The sequence below is a fragment of the Helicoverpa zea genome, chromosome 23 (assembly GCF_022581195.2).
Source record: "Helicoverpa zea isolate HzStark_Cry1AcR chromosome 23, ilHelZeax1.1, whole genome shotgun sequence".
Classification (NCBI taxonomy): Eukaryota; Metazoa; Arthropoda; class Insecta; order Lepidoptera; family Noctuidae; genus Helicoverpa; species Helicoverpa zea.
The window spans coordinates 3792560-3810321 of record NC_061474.1 but is presented as its reverse complement, the minus strand read 5'-3'; the positions used below and the strand labels follow the sequence as shown (position 1 = coordinate 3810321).

General features: G+C 40.8%; 2 protein-coding genes across 6 annotated transcripts; one reads left to right on the top strand and one right to left on the bottom strand.

The window, feature by feature from the left end:
• The first annotated feature begins 162 nt into the window (after positions 1-162).
• Positions 163-1757, top strand: LOC124641846 (dynein light chain roadblock-type 2). Its single transcript, XM_047180087.1, has one exon. The coding sequence runs from the start codon at positions 839-841 to the stop codon at positions 1130-1132; it is 294 nt and encodes a 97-aa protein (XP_047036043.1). The 5' UTR covers positions 163-838; the 3' UTR covers positions 1133-1757.
• On the bottom strand, positions 1413-17172 carry LOC124641844 (dosage compensation regulator). Of its 5 annotated transcripts, XM_047180083.1 has the most exons (25): positions 16962-17172; positions 16367-16638; positions 15814-16067; positions 13391-13564; positions 13047-13126; positions 12764-12952; positions 12465-12559; positions 11990-12112; positions 11542-11690; positions 11151-11277; positions 10571-10720; positions 9990-10140; positions 9579-9682; positions 9179-9260; positions 8576-8727; positions 8021-8176; positions 7548-7678; positions 6609-6778; positions 5891-6084; positions 5496-5610; positions 5081-5232; positions 4507-4626; positions 2905-4404; positions 2207-2365; positions 1413-1897 (listed from the first exon to the last, which is right to left on the bottom strand). In XM_047180083.1, the coding sequence occupies exons 1-25, from the start codon at positions 17035-17037 to the stop codon at positions 1481-1483; spliced, it is 5292 nt and encodes a 1763-aa protein (XP_047036039.1). In that variant the 5' UTR covers positions 17038-17172; the 3' UTR covers positions 1413-1480. The 5 variants fall into 5 exon arrangements, with proteins under 5 accessions (XP_047036039.1, XP_047036038.1, XP_047036040.1 ...); XM_047180082.1 differs by lacking the exon at positions 8576-8727 and having other exon boundaries at positions 9027-9260; XM_047180084.1 differs by lacking the exon at positions 8576-8727 and having other exon boundaries at positions 3007-4404; positions 9027-9260.
• Positions 17173-17762: the final 590 nt, after the last annotated feature.

Sequence of the window (17762 nt, the reverse complement as noted above, 5' to 3'; positions counted from 1 at the left end):
CTAGTAGACCGCGCCTCTCTCATAGTTTTTACAATGGAATGCAATGTTATTGCGAACCTGAAGAAAAACCGGCCCATTAAATTATTTTGTGTATAATAAGTACGTAAAAAAGTCGTGGTAGCCTAGTGGGTGAAGAACCAACCTCTCAAGTATGAGGGCGTGGGTTCCATTCCAGGTCAAGCAAGTACCAATGCAACTTTTCTAAGTTTGTATGTACTTTCTTGGTATATCTTGGACTTGGACACCAATTTCTACGTTTCGGATGGCACGTTAAACTGTAGGTCCCGGCTGTCATTGAACCTCCTTGGCAGTTGTTACGGGTAGTCAGAAGCCAGTAACACCAGTCTAGCTACTAAGAACCGTATTCCCCTTACTCCGCATCTACATGCGATAATATGTTGGTAGGTGCAGCTGCTATCACACAGTATCAGTACTTGTACTATACTTCTCTGTGCTGTGAAGTGTGATTATCGTATCCTAGTAACAACGTTGGCACGGTAACTATTAGGAGTAAACATTAGATCCTGGGTAAATCATAAACATCGGTCATAATAAGACATTAAAGTATTTAATAGCTCATAAAACAGAATTTATTGCATTAAATCAAACACTGAGGGAGACACCTATAGAGTAAATCAGTTTGTTTAAACCTTATTGGTACCTATTTGCTTCATTCAAGCCATAATGAAGCCATATAATTTGATGAACCGTTCTAAATTCAAATTGCTGCATTGACAACGTCAATATTGTCACGAAAAATTGGGACGCGACGGTGTTTCGATTTTCATTATTCCCAGGCATTTATTGTGTCAATTAAAACGATTTTTTTTACTAAATAATGGCCAACGAAGCTGAGGAGACGGTTCGAAAGCTATCTATGCACAAAGGTGTGGCAGGAGTCATAGTTGTCAACGGTGAAGGTATACCAATCAAGACTACTTTAGAGAATCATGTTTCTGTTCAGTATGCGGGCCTTATGAGCTCCTTAGTGGATAAAGCGAAGGCGGTAGTGAGAGATCTCGACCCTACCAATGATCTGACCTTCCTGAGGATACGGAGCAAGAAAAGCGAGGTGATGGTGGCTCCAGATAAAGACTTTATACTGATAGTCGTGCAAAACCCGGTTGAATGACGAAGGTTTTGGCTCGTGAGCCAATGTTTTTTACCTTCCCTTGGTCTATTTTTCTTAAAGTACGCCAATTACCTTTAATGTTTGTATTTTTCTATCTAGTCATAGTTCTGCTTTATTTTACTTCTTGTCAACTTTTTCTACTGCGTTAGTTGCTCAGTATATTGTAATGAAATATTATGAAAATTATGTAACACTACGTATTCTTTCTATTTCATTTTAATTCATTTACTTATAATGTTTTTGCTATCATCTCATCAATTATGTAATAAATAAAACAGTATCACATTTAATTGGTTTATTACTTAGTCATAAGTTAGATCACAAGTCACTATTCTAGATGTGGAATGATTACCAACTTCCGCGTCCTCTGCCCCGGCCTCTGAATCCTCCGCGGTTAAAACCTCGGTTGCCGAAACCACCTCGGCCGTAACCATTACCACTGCCGAAACCTCCCTGGTTCCCGCCAAAACCACCCTGGTTCCCTCCAAAACCGCCCTGGTTCCCGCCGAAACCACCTTGAGCACCTTCGAAGCCGGGGTTACCGCCACTGAAACCACCTCGTCCCCAGAAGCCTCCTCGGTTACCGAAACCTTGGTTGCCGAAGCCCTGGTTTCCCCCAAAGCCCCCACCGCGAGGGCCTGTGGTACCCCATCCCCGGTTCCCTCTCTTGGCAGGGTCGGGTCTGAAGCTTGGGACGCCGCATTCGCGTTGAATATTGTAGTCGCCCGCTTCGATGACGCATAGTGATTTTATGCAGTCTACCACCTGTCAAAAAAATACGTAATATAAATATACTGGCATCCGAGTAGAATAGTGGAAAATAAAATATTCCAATAAGCACATAAGCTCCAAGGAGAACAGAAAATAGGCTTTTTTTTCAAAATTCATCATGTTAGGATGCAAAAGAAAAAGTAACGTGAACACTCATGGTCTTTTTATATTCCTCTTGATTTTCAACTAATTCTGTTCTTATATGTGCTTTCTATCACTCCGTTTTGAGAATTTTATTGTCCTACTGATTGTCTTCTAACTCTTGAGCCGACACTAAAGGGAAATACACCCATATCTACAAACCTTCTGTTCATTGGGCGAGAACTGCAGAGCTGCATCAGGTTCGGCTGCCGCTCTCTCCACAAGCTTCTCTATAGCCGGCCTGAGCGCCGTCACCAGCGCAGCCGAGCGAGGGTTCATGTCGAAGTTCAACCAGTTGTCTAGCCGGACTACGTTGTCTATCTGGAAATTTCAGGTAGGTTTTAGATATGTGTGAAACTTGGTTAGTTGTAATATTTTTTGATTGCACAGGGGATCTCATGGTTAACAAAATTAAAACAGCGCTTGATTGACTTGACGAGTACTTCCAACTCGTCAAGTCAAGCGCTATTTTAATTTATTAGTTTCGGAATTTATGTAGTCAAAAACCAGAAACTAGTTTTGCTAAGATATAATACGTGTCAAATGTAATAGCGGCTCATAAAACACTGGCACTTAGCTTTTTACACTTAGCTTTTTCCATGGGAAATCATGAAATGACTCTATCTTAGCAGCGTGAGGGAGTGTCAGACTCTTACTGGCTATTTCCCATCATATTCCTTCGTGTGCCTTTTATGTACCAGGGCCGCGGTAACTCTTTCGAACAATCCCGCAACTCATTGGCTTTCAGCTGTATCCTCCTTACTCCCATGGTCCTAGCTGATTATGCTTTCTACTTAGGTACCCACTCGACTGGTCTGCTTGCAGCTGATGTCTTGTGTATTAGAGCTGGTCTTCCTTACCCACTCGACCTTCCTGCTGGCGAAGAGCAGCAGGTGTAGCAGCGCCACCATGCTGGTCTGCTTGCAGCTGATGTCTTGTGTATTAGAGCTGGTCTTCCTTACCCACTCGACCTTCCTGCTGGCGAAGAGCAGCAGGTGTAGCGGCGCCACCATGCTGGTCTGCTTGCAGCTGATGTCTTGTGTATTAGAGCTGGTCTTCCTTACCCACTCGACCTTCCTGCTGGCGAAGAGCAGCAGGTGTAGCGGCGCCACCATGCTGGTCTGCTTGCAGCTGATGTCTTGTGTATTAGAGCTGGTCTTCCTTACCCACTCGACCTTCCTGCTGGCGAAGAGCAGCAGGTGTAGCGGCGCCACCATGCTGGTCTGCTTGCAGCTGATGTCTTGTGTATTAGAGCTGGTCTTCCTTACCCACTCGACCTTCCTGCTGGCGAAGAGCAGCAGGTGTAGCGGCGCCACCATGCTGGTCTGCTTGCAGCTGATGTCTTGTGTATTAGAGCTGGTCTTCCTTACCCACTCGACCTTCCTGCTGGCGAAGAGCAGCAGGTGTAGCGGCGCCACCATGCTGGTCTGCTTGCAGCTGATGTCTTGTGTATTAGAGCTGGTCTTCCTTACCCACTCGACCTTCCTGCTGGCGAAGAGCAGCAGGTGTAGCGGCGCCACCTTGCTGGTCTGCTTGCAGCTGATGTCTTGTGTATTAGAGCTGGTCTTCCTTACCCACTCGACCTTCCTGCTGGCGAAGAGCAGTAGGTGTAGCGGCGCCACCATGCTGGTCTGCTTGCAGCTGATGTCTTGTGTATTAGAGCTGGTCTTCCTTACCCACTCGACCTTCCTGCTGGCGAAGAGCAGCAGGTGTAGCGGCGCCACCATGCTGGTCTGCTTGCAGCTGATGTCTTGTGTATTAGAGCTGGTCTTCCTTACCCACTCGACCTTCCTGCTGGCGAAGAGCAGCAGGTGTAGCGGCGCCACCATGCTGGTCTGCTTGCAGCTGATGTCTTGTGTATTAGAGCTGGTCTTCCTTACCCACTCGACCTTCCTGCTGGCGAAGAGCAGCAGGTGTAGCGGCGCCACCATGCTGGTCTGCTTGCAGCTGATGTCTTGTGTATTAGAGCTGGTCTTCCTTACCCACTCGACCTTCCTGCTGGCGAAGAGCAGCAGGTGTAGCGGCGCCACCATGCTGGTCTGCTTGCAGCTGATGTCTTGTGTATTAGAGCTGGTCTTCCTTACCCACTCGACCTTCCTGCTGGCGAAGAGCAGCAGGTGTAGCGGCGCCACCATGCTGGTCTGCTTGCAGCTGATGTCTTGTGTATTAGAGCTGGTCTTCCTTACCCACTCGACCTTCCTGCTGGCGAAGAGCAGCAGGTGTAGCGGCGCCACCATGCTGGTCTGCTTGCAGCTGATGTCTTGTGTATTAGAGCTGGTCTTCCTTACCCACTCGACCTTCCTGCTGGCGAAGAGCAGCAGGTGTAGCGGCGCCACCATGCTGGTCTGCTTGCAGCTGATGTCTTGTGTATTAGAGCTGGTCTTCCTTACCCACTCGACCTTCCTGCTGGCGAAGAGCAGCAGGTGTAGCGGCGCCACCATGCTGGTCTGCTTGCAGCTGATGGCGCGGGTGCGAACCTTCTCGCCGAACACGAACAGCGGCGAAGGGAACCGCTGCTCCTGGTTGCTGCAGTTCACTGATGTCTTGTGTATTAAGGCTGGCTTGCCTTCTGTTGTTAGCACCTGGGGCGAAAAAAGAATTTGTAACACCCTCTTTTCGAAGTAAAAATATGACACACTATTGGATACTTATACGCTTTTAAACATACGTACCGAGATAGATCCTGATCATTACCCTTGTACATGGATTACACCAGAACGAAAGCTTCTTATTTTTTTTTTAGTTGTTTATCACAAGAAAGACATGATTAACTTAATAGAAAACATAGTTATAGTCGTGGCTGGTCCTGCTTCTGATCACTCTCCGCTTGTGAGGGATTGTCCATCCGATCGGACTATGGAACTAAAGAAATAGGGCGTACAACTGTATCCACGTATTCGCGTACACGATAAACTCTGTAGGTCTAGGCTCGGAAAGTCCAGGTTTCCGTCACCACTAGTAAGTACCTAATCTAAAACCCACTTGGAAGGTAAGCTGTGAAACAAAAAGCCACTATATCTAAGCTCAAGTCCTGACCTTCCTCTTCCCCTGGTGCAGACACACGTTGGGGTAGAGCCCCATGCACATGAGAGCTATCACCAGGTCCAGCGTGGGGTCTGACCCCACGGGGTGCCAACGCTGTGCCATGCAACACTCTTCAGGGAAACCGATGGCTGTTGTCAGGATATCTGAAAATAAAAGATACACAATTAGGTATGTAGGTATAATATAAATGCCATAGCTCAAAGATCACAATTATACCCCATTTGGATCTACTTGATATGACTACTTAAAACTGTAAAGTAATTAATTCAATTATTATTTTAAGCAATGCATAGTCTATTTCTTTAATATGTATTTGAGTTATTTTCAAGATTGTGTAGCTTTAGTTATCTGCCTACTCAAATGGTGTATAAGTGAAGGATAAATTATTCCAGTAGTTAAAACTTACTAGTGAGCTGATACTTGGCTTCGGAGGTGACTCTCATAGTAGTCTGCTGCAGCCCCTTCCACTCGCACCACCGAGTCTCCGCCTCCTCGCCTTTGGCGTGCTCTCTTTCCCACATCTAAGTAAAACAAACAACATTTATACCAATCTTCATCCTAAATAAATTAAAAATAAATAAATCATATAAAAACTTGTAGTAAACCATATACAATATTATTACATAATACATTTATTTTATTTATTTATTTATGCTGTCGGTGAACTTGGGCTTAAATAGGTAAACAATTTTTGTAGGCAAAATTGAAGTTTAATATGGGCCTTATAGAATATATGTACATACATAAATATCTCCACCTAAATATAAATCAATTAAAAAATACAACAAATTCCCAACTCACCTGAAAAGCATTAAGCATAGCGACATGATCCGAAGCCCTATCCCCTGCTAGCGCCCGCTGGTGGTTGGACAGGCGCCTCCGCCCCTCCACTACGAAGATCTCGGGGAAAGTGGTGGAGTTGGCCGCCATTGTTGTTAATGCATCACCCACGCCGAGGACGAAGCCTAGCACCATCATTTTGCCGAGACGGGGTTCTAAGGACAAATGGGGATGTTTAAATTATTAATATTCTTTATATATAATAATTCAAGGTTAAATATTACGGTAATTAGCGGATTTTCCGCCCCAAAATGCAAAGGTCCACGAACTCAAACCGTATGGTAACGATGCCTGATGCACGAACGCTAGATTGACAACCAATCATGTTTCTTAAAATTTAAATGTACCTGATAAACTTTTTAATGCAAAATATAACGATACCTATATCAGATTACATATACGGCTGTCATTGAACATCCTTGGCAGTTGTTACGAGTAGTCATTGCAGGAGCCAGAAACCACTATACCAGACTTACCTAGGGGTATTGGGTTACCTGGGTAACTGGCTTGAGGAGGTTAGATAGGCAGCTTCTAGTAAAAGGCTGGTACTCGACTTAGTCCGGTTAGACTGGAAGCCGACCTCAACATAGTTGGGAAAAGGCTCGGTAGATGATCAGCTGTTTTAAGAAAACTGACTTTTTTGTCGGTGATCTTGGGATCTTGGTTTTAAAGTACGTACCTATAGGCAGCTTGGCGAGTATAGTGCCGAGCGGCGTGAGGCTGTCGGCGGCGTCGAGGCAGCCGAGCTCGCGCAGCAGCGCCTCCGCCTCGATCACCGCGTCCAGCGGCGGCGGCTCCGGCGCCTTTGACAGGAAGTGCCCGATGCTGCCCAGCCGGAGGAGCTTTATACTGGAATTATAAGAAAAATATATAAATATCAAATAAGTATTTTTGTGAATGATTTTATAGTGTGGCATTACCTTTTAGATCATCCTATACAAGGTGTTGATTTGCATTTGTGCCATATTCCAGGAGGAGGACATAAAATACGTAAATAATCGATTGGAGTACAGTGGCCGGGAAATAGCTAATATGCACTGCTTTTTTTGTCATTGTAATGTCGTAGTATTTCAGAAGTAATCCAATTTTATGAATGAAATTTATGAATGATCGTTGCGTATGCTTTGTGTTTTTGCGTTTGTGTGTAGCACGTGTAGTGCGTAGCACGATTTTAAGGCCAGCAACACACGCGCCAAGTTAAATACGGCTAGATAACATTGACGGAATTTCGAAAAAAAAAAAAATTACGTACCAATTTTTTTGTTGATTTGGGTCGAGAATCATTAGCATAAGTACGACCTTGAATATGGCACGGATGCAAATCAACAGCTTGTATAATCAAGCATGTTTTTAAATGAAACCTAGAGTAGGTTTCATGTTCAAATTAGTCTGATACTTCAGATCATTTCGAACAAAAACAAAAAACAGCCTTCAAAACGCCCACCCTACACGATTTATGTCTTTGCTGGGAACAAGTGGCGCAACACATGTCTAACTGTAAGGTTGTTTCCTAGCCAATTCGAAGCATATATATATATTCGAAGTTAAAAGGCATATTTCCGGGTATGTATTATTTTGTTGTTGAGAGTGGGAAAAACGCCTAAAAGTATATAATTACCTGAGAGCCAACTCGTGCAGAGGAGTGCGGAACATCTCGGCAGTCTGATGTTCTTCGAGTCGGTCGAAGCGGGCGCGGGAACACAGCGTGAAGCAAACACCCGGCCTCACTCTACCTGCACGACCTTTGCGCTGAAAATAATAATAATTAAGTATTATTTTAACGCGAGTGTAAAGGTAGCAAAATATACCTTTTTTGTCATGGATAGTCATCAGGTATGTACATGGATGGAGAGGAAGAGGAAGACCTCAGGAAAGATGGGTGGATTGCCTGAAAGATGACATGAATAGGAAGGGAGTGACGAGTGACGGGGAAAAATGGAAGAGGAAGACATATTGCGCCGACCCCAATATTTATTAAGATACAGGAAAAAAAGGTCACCGTTCACGGTGGTATTTTTAACCAGAGATGTTCCAAAGTAAATTATGTTCTTTTCACTGACCCCTGTAAAATGGTTGAGTATGTTATGTTACCTGTTCAAGGTTAGTCCTGCTAGCCCAGACGGTGGCGTACGAGGTCATGTTGTTGTGCGAGGTGAACAGTTTCACCTTGGCCTTGCACGAGTCGATCACGTACACCACGTCGTTGATCGTGATCGACGTCTCTGCTATGTTCGTTGATAGGATCACCTGGGAACAATAACGTTAACCTTTTATAAGTATTTTCTTGACTAGCTGATTTGTTACCGTATAGTCTCAACTGTTGTGGCTGCAAACTCCACATTTAGGTAGAAGTTTACTTTTATACTTTGATCATTTAATATTTTTTTGGATGTACAAACCCTTAAAAAGATTTTTAAGGCTACATTTGGTGTAAAGATGTCTTGTTTAAGAGACATAATATATCAAACATGACATAGGTTTTGAGCATACTTTTTCGAGACTATGTGCGAAAAAAAATATGGCGTAGTGGACAAAATTAATAGACTAAAGCTGACTCTCGATTTTAAAGGTCCAAATAATAAAAAAGATTTTATTGCTAGTAGGTTTTTATTATGTGTAAAAATATTGAATGTAAAGCCAACTTACCTTAGTCATACCCGGTGGGGGCGTAACAAACACTTTCTTCTGATCTTCCCTAGGTATCTGACTGTGCAACGGCAGTATGACATACTGTGACGTATTCCCGAACACTTGGTGTTGCGACAAATGTTTGGCCAGAGCGAATATCAAGTTCCAACCAGGGAGGAAGATTAGGACCAGTATGATTTGAACACTAAACTGATTTTACTGGAAACTTCAACTAGTAAGAAGTAGTTTACTTTTATGCTTTAACTTTATATTTTGGGCTATAAAACCCGAAATGAGGTTTTGCGACCATCAGAGTCGAAATCTGGTATTGTCTTGCACATTGAAAATATGAAACAAGATTATAGTTTTTGGATCGATATTGTGCGAAATACGAAGTATAGATTTCCTTAATAGTGTGTGTTGATAACCATATAAATATCAATTTATAAAAATATCCAATTAAACTTACCTTAGTCATACCCGGTGGAGGCGTCACAAAAACTTTCTTCTGATCTTCCCTAGGTATCTGACTGTGCAACGGCAGTATGACATACTGTGACGTATTCCCGAACACTTGGTGTTGCGACAAATGTTTGGCGAGAGCGAATATTAAGTTCCAACCAGGGAGGAAGATGAGTACCGCCCCGTCGCCTTGTAAGTTCCGGATGTAGGTTAATATGCTTTCTATTAGCTCGAAACTTAGCTGGAAAAAATATGGAAACAAGAATTAATAATATTACCTACCTCTTTTTGGGTCGGTTGAAAATAGGGTAATTGATTAAATAGGTCCTAAATGCTAGGGTAAATAAATCATTTGATTATTTAACCAATACAACTTTAAGAAGGGCTTTATAATCTACTACTAAAATAAGGTTCGAGAATTGAGATTTGTATGTAAAAAGATATAGCTACATTTCACTCTAAAAAAAAATTAATCTATTGCAAAAAGTGTTAATTTATTAAATCCTGCATATATTTATTGTGCTACTTTAAATTGAGATTGTAAATTGTATAGACTTACATCTCTCTCAGACAACCTGGCCATAATTTGGCTAGTGGTCGGCAAGTACTGGCTGCCTAGCTGACAGTTCTTGTTCAAGTCTTCATCTTGTTCATCGGCACCACCTGAACAATCACAGAAGATTATTATTATACTAGACTAGATAAAAAGTAATTTACCTTCAAAAGGCTGTCCCCAAAAACACCCGCCCTTCACCACTTAAATCACCTTCGAACTTTTTTTTTTGTCGCTGGGTAAAAAATGCTATTACGCATGCCCTTCCCGTCGGGGGACCGGAGAAGAGTATGTGGGACTCTCCGGTAAAGACGTTCCCGGTATACCCACTAAAGAGGCCCAGCGGCACTCCGATCTCGTCTGATTGGAGGGGGTTTAATCTATGGCGTCCAGTCCCCCAAGTCACTTTCGACCTACCTTCATCATCATCATCCTCCTCCTCTCCCCTGGCGTTGGTCTTCTTGCCGGTGGCCTTGCGCTTGCGTACGTCGGCGGGCGGCACGAACTTGGTCAGTTCTACGCAGTCTTCTAAGAAGTATTGCTGCACTGGGTATGTGCGGCCTGGGACCTGGGTAGTATTATAGGGTTCATTATTGGGTAGAAGTTACCTTTCTCGCTGTCTTTTTTTGTAGGTGAATCAAATGAGCCCCGCTGTGGGAGCATTGGAAGGGGAACTTTAACAGACATAAACCCTTCCTTGTTCCTTCTGAAGCCCTTTGTGTGCCACGGTCGTGGTAACTCAAATGCATATTAGATATCAAAAGGCTCTATATTGTATAGCAAAAAACATTAAGTTTAAAAATATTTGATGTGCATACCAAAAACATTATGATTACAAATCATTGCTTTTTGATATTTAATAACAAAAACCGAACATTAAGGACCATTTTGGGTCCCAATCAAAATATGATTCTTTTGTACAAAATTTTCTTATATAAAAAATAACTATAATTTAGTACACTTTCCGAAAAATTAACCATTTCTATGATAAAACCCACCTCAATAACAGGACAATTCCCGAAGTACGTAGTGAACAGCGTGGTATCAACAGTAGCCGACATGAGAATGATGCGCAGATCCGGGTATGTATGGGCCATGTCACGTAGCAAGATTAGCGCGAAATCTGTGTCGGCGTCGCGTTCGTGGACCTATAACATAAAATAAATGTTAAGGGCATTGTATTGGGAAAAAATCAACAATGTTCAGCGAAGATTGAAGTAGGAAATGATGTTTTTTTTTTTATAATTAAGGACAGCCATGGTTTTAGTAATTGTGGCGAAGGTAACTGGTTTGTAGAGGTCAGATAAGAAGTTACTCCTTGTAAAACTTTGGTAATCAGCTGGATCTGGTGTGATGATCTAGATGAGGCATAGTTTAACTTTCAAGCTAATAAAAATGGATACCTCCATGGATACAGGCAGATGAATGAATGATTTTAAGTGGATATATGGCACCTTGACTGTGTAATGGCGACAAAAATGACAAATTAGCAAACATCTTTGACGCTTCTAAACCTGAAACGACTGCAATCTATTATGTACATAATACTATAGCATCCAACTACAATATCCAACATACCTCATCAACTAGTACATGACTGACACCCCTGAGGCCGCCTTCCAGCTTCCTCAGCAGCACTCCTACGGTACAGAACATTATGGACCCGTACGGTCTGGGCAGCATTGACTCGAAGCGGACTGAATACCTGTGGAATATAGTACAGTTGGTATTTATTGTATGACGATGAGACATAGTAGGTCTTCTGAAGAAAAAAAAAACATGAAAATGTACCAACATATAATATATATATAGGTTACTCTTTAAGTTTAAGGAATAGGTGAATCAACAACCTGGTTTTTAGATCAATATTGATCTTGTTTATAATATAGAGATACGCCGCGGCTGTGTTACGCATATGTTGCCCAGGCGGCCTGCCCGCTAGCTATGTGTCGTACATGTCGGTACATACCCGACACTATTAGCGAGGTCCTCACAGCGCTCGCTGGCGACTCTCTCCGCGACGCTCACAGCGGAGATACGCCGCGGCTGTGTCACGCATATGTTGGCCCAGGCACCTTGTCCACTTGCTATGTAGTCATCTAGGATGAATTGACACACCTGGGAATGTATGAAAGTGATTACAAGACAAAACTCGAAAGCAATTATTCAAATTAGACCGAAAATTTAAATTTAGGGCTATATTATACAAGCGGATTGCGAGCGGCATCGCGAAACGTTGCGGGTGCACGGTGGTCGCGCAGCCAATTTGATGAAAATTGGCGACGGAACTGATGAGAATTCACCCCGGGCCCACTCGCAATCCGCTCATGTGATATGGCCCTTAATGAACAAGAAAACAAAAGCAAGCCTTTTTAACGCACTCTTCCCAATATAAGTTGTTACTAAAATATGTGTACCTGTGTAGTCTTTCCGCATCCAGTGTTGCCTCTGATGATGATAACGGGGTTCTCATTGATAGCTTCCATGATCTGCGACCTCATCGCATAAACTGGTAATTGTTCCCTTTCACGGATACTTTCCTGTAGTACACATACATGATATAATATTACAATACCCTACATACGGGTTTTACAAGGCATAAATATAGGTCTTATTAGGCTTAAATACAGGATATGAGCATACAAGACAAAGTTTTGAAAGTGGCAGCTGCGTAGAAACCGGCTGTGATTGTATGGGCATGTGATGAGGAGGAATGAAAGTCTTGTTTGAAGAGGATAACAAAAAGGAGCAATTAATAGGTTTTGTGAAAATCGATATGGTTAGATACAATCTAGGCATAAATACTTCGAAAGACAACCTGGTATACACATTCACAAGTTTATGAAAAAATCTCAATGAAAATAGAGAAAATGGAGTAAAAATTACACGAACCTGATATAGTGTGCTGTTTTGACACATATCTCTGTGGTGTTTCTCAAGGTCCGCACTAATATCTTCCAGGCTTGTAGTGGCTAATGGGCCTTCATCTATAGGAAAAATAACAAATGAGCAAACACTTTTTTCAAAAAAATTAAACCAACTTCTGACGAATAGTTTGCTGAAAATCACATCAAAATCGGTTTAGCCAAATGTGAGATAATCGCGCACAAACATATATACGGGTCAAACAGAGAACACCCTTTTTTTGAAGTCGGTTAGAAATCATACGTCGTTCTAGAAGTTTCTCTTACCAATATTACAGCCAGTCCAAGCATTCCAATTAGCCTGGGGCGGGGACCAGGAGACCACGCCTCCCGGCGTAGGCCGCGCCTCCCGCATCGCTTTCACCCTATCAACTTGTAACAAGGTTAACCCTGATTGGCCCTCCTCGCTTGAATATGTACCTGAAGGATCTATTGTTACTGGCTGGATTTCGAGATCTGAAATGAAGTATGATGTTTGTAAAATTAAAAAAAAAGAATAGGTATGTACAAGTGTTTTGTGTTTCATTCCATTCTTTGTTCAAGTGTATACCTCTCAATGTGTTTTCTAATTGTTGTTCCAGTTCTGGGCTGATTGCTACTGGGTAAGGCTTCATTATGCCTTCCGAAGACCTAAAAAGGGCCAATGAAAATATATCAATACTTATTTACTAAGGATTTATTATTTCAGCTAGGGTCTAAAAGAAGTGCTAGTTAGGGTCGGCTTCCAGTCTTAACCCGATGTAGCTGAGTACCAGGATTTATAAACTTTTAGTCTTTAAATATTAGCGAAAATTAGTGACATTTAATAATTAATGTCTACACATATACCTCGACAAATTATATGACCCAAAATTTAGAACAGAAATTCTATAAGTACCTACTACATAAAACTACCTGTCTTTCTTCAGCGTCCCACTAAAGGCCTCAATGACACCGAGATGGTACAGCTGCCTCACGATGGACAAGGCGCACGATTTGCTCGCGGTCTGCTTGTTCGAGGCGGTCTCACGGCCGGTCACGTTGCGACCAAGTTGACGCACGTATATCGACATCTCGCAGCAAAAACTCCTGGAAGTTTGGTGTGTGTAAGAGAAATATAAGTTTGAGTAAGTTTATTAGAAAGAATGTTACGAATGTAGGCAGTAAAAATGGCTTTTATTGTGTGCTTCAATGTGTAGTTAACTAAGGACAATAATTTCTAAATTGACGCACATTTAGTCGTTGTTTTAATTTAATTATGCCTTTGTTACTAAATTAATAAGGTCCCGTTTACACAATCTTTGAATTTTCAGCATTGACTAGATATTGACTAGTTTGATGGATCCTCAAATAATTGTTTAGAAATACACGCAACACCTTAGTTGAAGGCGCCATTGGAATGGAATTGAACTGTTTTGTGTTTTATTTGTTAATACAACAGTACCCTCGTGTATTTTGAGAGACATAATATATCGACTACGAACTTATGTAAAAAAATTATATGTATTTTTTAAAATAATCTTACCTCATTTAGTAATTTATAAGTCCTGGAAGTGTCGCCAAGAGGTCAGTTTCAAGAACTCAAACACACCTATATTCAGAACAAATTCCAAGACTATATCAATCCATAGACTTTCCAAATAAATGCTTCTTTTATTTCACAAATTATTTAACAAATGGAAGCAATAGGAACAAACTGGGAACATTATTCTCTCTTGAATAAAATTATATTAACAGACCATTTCAAGACAAGCTAAATCTTCCTCCACCTTATGGTTAAACATGGTCCTAAAAAGTACCAACCTTAGTACTATGTATTGTACATTGTCTCGAACTAAATACTACCTACTTTGTAGGATCATGTTTTATAATAAGGTGCCCTAAGTTTTACTAGTTTATTCTTTGCATGTTAGAATTGACTAGTGTTAAATAGGAAAACCATTTGTATTAATTAATCTACTATTGTTCCCAAAAGTCGTGGTGGCCTAGTGGGTAAAGAACCAACCTTTCGAGTATGAGGGTGTGGGTTCGATTCCAGGGTCAGGCAAGTACCAATGCACCTTTTCTAAGTTTGTATGTACTTTCTAAGTATACTTAGACACCAATGGCTGATAAAAAGGTGAAGGAAAACATCTTGAGGAAACCTGGACTATAAAGTCTGAAATCACCAACCCGCATTGAGCAAGCGTGGTGATTAATGCTCAATCCTTCTCCATGTGAGAGGAGGCCTGTGCCCAGCAGTAGGACGATAAAAAGGCTGTAACAGTAACAGTGTTCCCAAAAGTAAATAATAATTTTGTGTCAATAATTTTAAAATGGTATATATTTGTCTTGGATTCGTTCTGTTCAGCTGTATATTCTTTGCTCTTGAAACTCACTTAATTTTGAAACCACCTTTTATATTGTAAAGGCAGCTTCAAATAGCTTTTTCATTATTTAATATATTTGTTGCTGGCAACACTCATTCTCAAGTCCCATTCTTGTGGTTAAGCATAGCTATTCCTTTTTACATTTAATTTAGTCTAAGCATGAAACCTTATTTGTGCAAAGCTCACAAATATGCAAAGACTAGTAGAAAATACTTTGTCACAAATCGACAACATATTTTCTTTCAAGACAAGCCCAAATAAAGTATTATGCACATAAATATGAATATTGCCAGCAACACTATACAATATTTACAGCCAGTTTCTTCATCAAAAGTAAAAGTCAAAGTAATGTCTAAAAGTAAAAGTAACGGTCAAATTCGTTTTTACAAGGCTAAAGTGACAGCAAAACTAATAAACGAATTTGACCGTTACTTTTACTTTAGACATTACTTTGACTTTTACTTTTGATGAAGAAACTGGCTGTTAATAAATATTACTTGACAACACTTCCCGGTTGTCTACATTATATCGGCAGCCATTGATTTTTCATTTGTACAATATGAATAACCAGTGGCTTGAAAGCATCAAATAATATTATAATGGTTAAATAAAGAAAAATATATAAAGCAAACATCAATGAATAATTACGATAAATTTTCATATAAATGTATAGTTCCTTTTGTTGATTCTATGCTTCATATTTTGTAATATAAAATACGTATGACTCGATGGCACAATGTTTGAAGAACAAGCATATAAAAATTAATGATCTGAATGGGAAGGCAAGCATTTGAAAATGATAACAGATGAGCGAGTGAATGAATGACTGGAGATAGATATTATAGACCTGGTTTAAACTTGATGATCTTGTTTTTAATTTGATAAAGACCACACATGACAAATATGAGTTGGTGAATTAAATAAGATGGAAAATATGGATGAATGATCCCCAAACGACTCAAAACAAACCTCGTATGATCGGGTCCGACCGCCTTATACATATAATCAGTATTAATCTTGTTAATCTGCAAGAATTGATGCAGTTTAGACTTGGCGTTCTCCATGGTCCAGTTGCCATGGAGACTTGCGTTGACATCCAAGTCTTCAGCCTCTTCTACGTTCTTTTGTTGTTGCATGCGGTCCATGTATGTGAAGTTAGAAGACTGGCTTTGACCACCGTATGCTTGGTACGCCTGGCCCATCATTTGCGGTCCCATGCCATCCTATAAAAATGTTAAAATAAATGGTTTTGGTGTAAAATGTATGTAAAATTTGGACTTAAATTACATACATTCTATGAAAACTATAGTAATTGCAGACTTCAATACATTTTCATATCTCTTATTACTAAATTATTGGCCAATTAAACTTAATACATCAGACTCAAATAACCAAAGTACATGTAAGGGATTGACTCATAACAAATGAAAGGACCTGGTGGTGGAAAGGTGGTCTTAGATACAAATGAGTGCATTGTTATAGTAGCAAGACAATATTATATCATATAACTCCTATTACTAACCTGAAAAACAGATCTTTGCTGCTGCTGCTCATGCATAAGCTGCTGTTGCTGGATATCTCCATTTCCCTGATCATCGTCTTCATTCTTAACTGTAGTTCTAGTGTCCTCCGGAACCTCGTTTGCAGCTACCTGGCCGGTCCGCACCAGGTAGCTGACAAAGTCCTTGGAAGCATTCATCTGGGCTTCCTTCTTTGTTGTGGAGTTCCCGGCGCCGACATAGGTGATGGATTCCACGCGGACCTCGCATAGGAAGCGTTGGCGATGCTTTGGACCTTGAAGTCAAAAGAAAGACAGGTTTTACGAGAAAATATGACTATGGAAAATCTTCAGTAACCTTGTAGATACTTTGTGATGGGTACACCGACAAGTACAGAGGTCAGTGGGCCGTCTTAAGGATAAGTAAGAGCGAAATAAAAATACTACTTCAGTAATCAAGACAGTATAACAAACTAAGTCGCTTTTTCGCATTTTTATAAAATACATTGGATAATATCACTCAGTTTTAAGATATTATTGTTCATGGAATGGTCCTAAGCATGGTTAGAACCTTATATTTACAGTTATTGGATCATAAACCACCAGTAATTTTCCATACCTGTAGCCCGAATGTCGTAAACCGGCGTAAGTCCCTTCTTGGCGCACCAAGAATAAAGAAATGATTTGCCATCCATTTTGGACGCACTTTTAGGATAAATGTGATTTATTTAACAATTCTGATAGTTAATGTAAGTTAATTAGAGAAAAAACAAATTCTCCAAGCTCAGCACGCAACGAGAAACGCCGCCGCCGCTCGCTTCGCTAAATTATTTTGACAGCTGAAAATGACAGGTGACAGTGACAGACATTGACACTATCACCCATAGACATAATATTAGTAAACAGGACTGCGCATATAAACCCAAAAAACGAGCCGAGTGAAACAGTTAGTACGGAGGCTGTCTGTCCCTTTCTAATAGGGTGACTATGAGATTAAGCTATGTGAGACAAATCCGAATTTGCTAAGATTATTAAACACAGATTAGTATTGAAGTTTTAACTTACGCAGTTTGTGACCTTAAGATACTAATAAAGGCTTTTAATAATTAGCGGAAATTAGCAGTATAAAAGCAGGAAGATTCGAAGTGAAGACTGTTTTTTTTGTATTTCTACTTCATATATAGACTGCTGAGCCATTTATGTCGCCTTTCTTCATTTTTTGGGAAGCTATAACAATAGTACAACAGTTTTAAAATCCATCACCCATATTTTGACTCGTTACAAGAATTCATGGGCACCCTAGTTGTTTGGTTTACGAAAATGTTATTATTAGCTAACCTGTGGAACGATATATTGCAACCACCATAGGATTCACTTTTGCAAGTAGAAACGCAACACTTTTTCACCATTTTAATAGTTT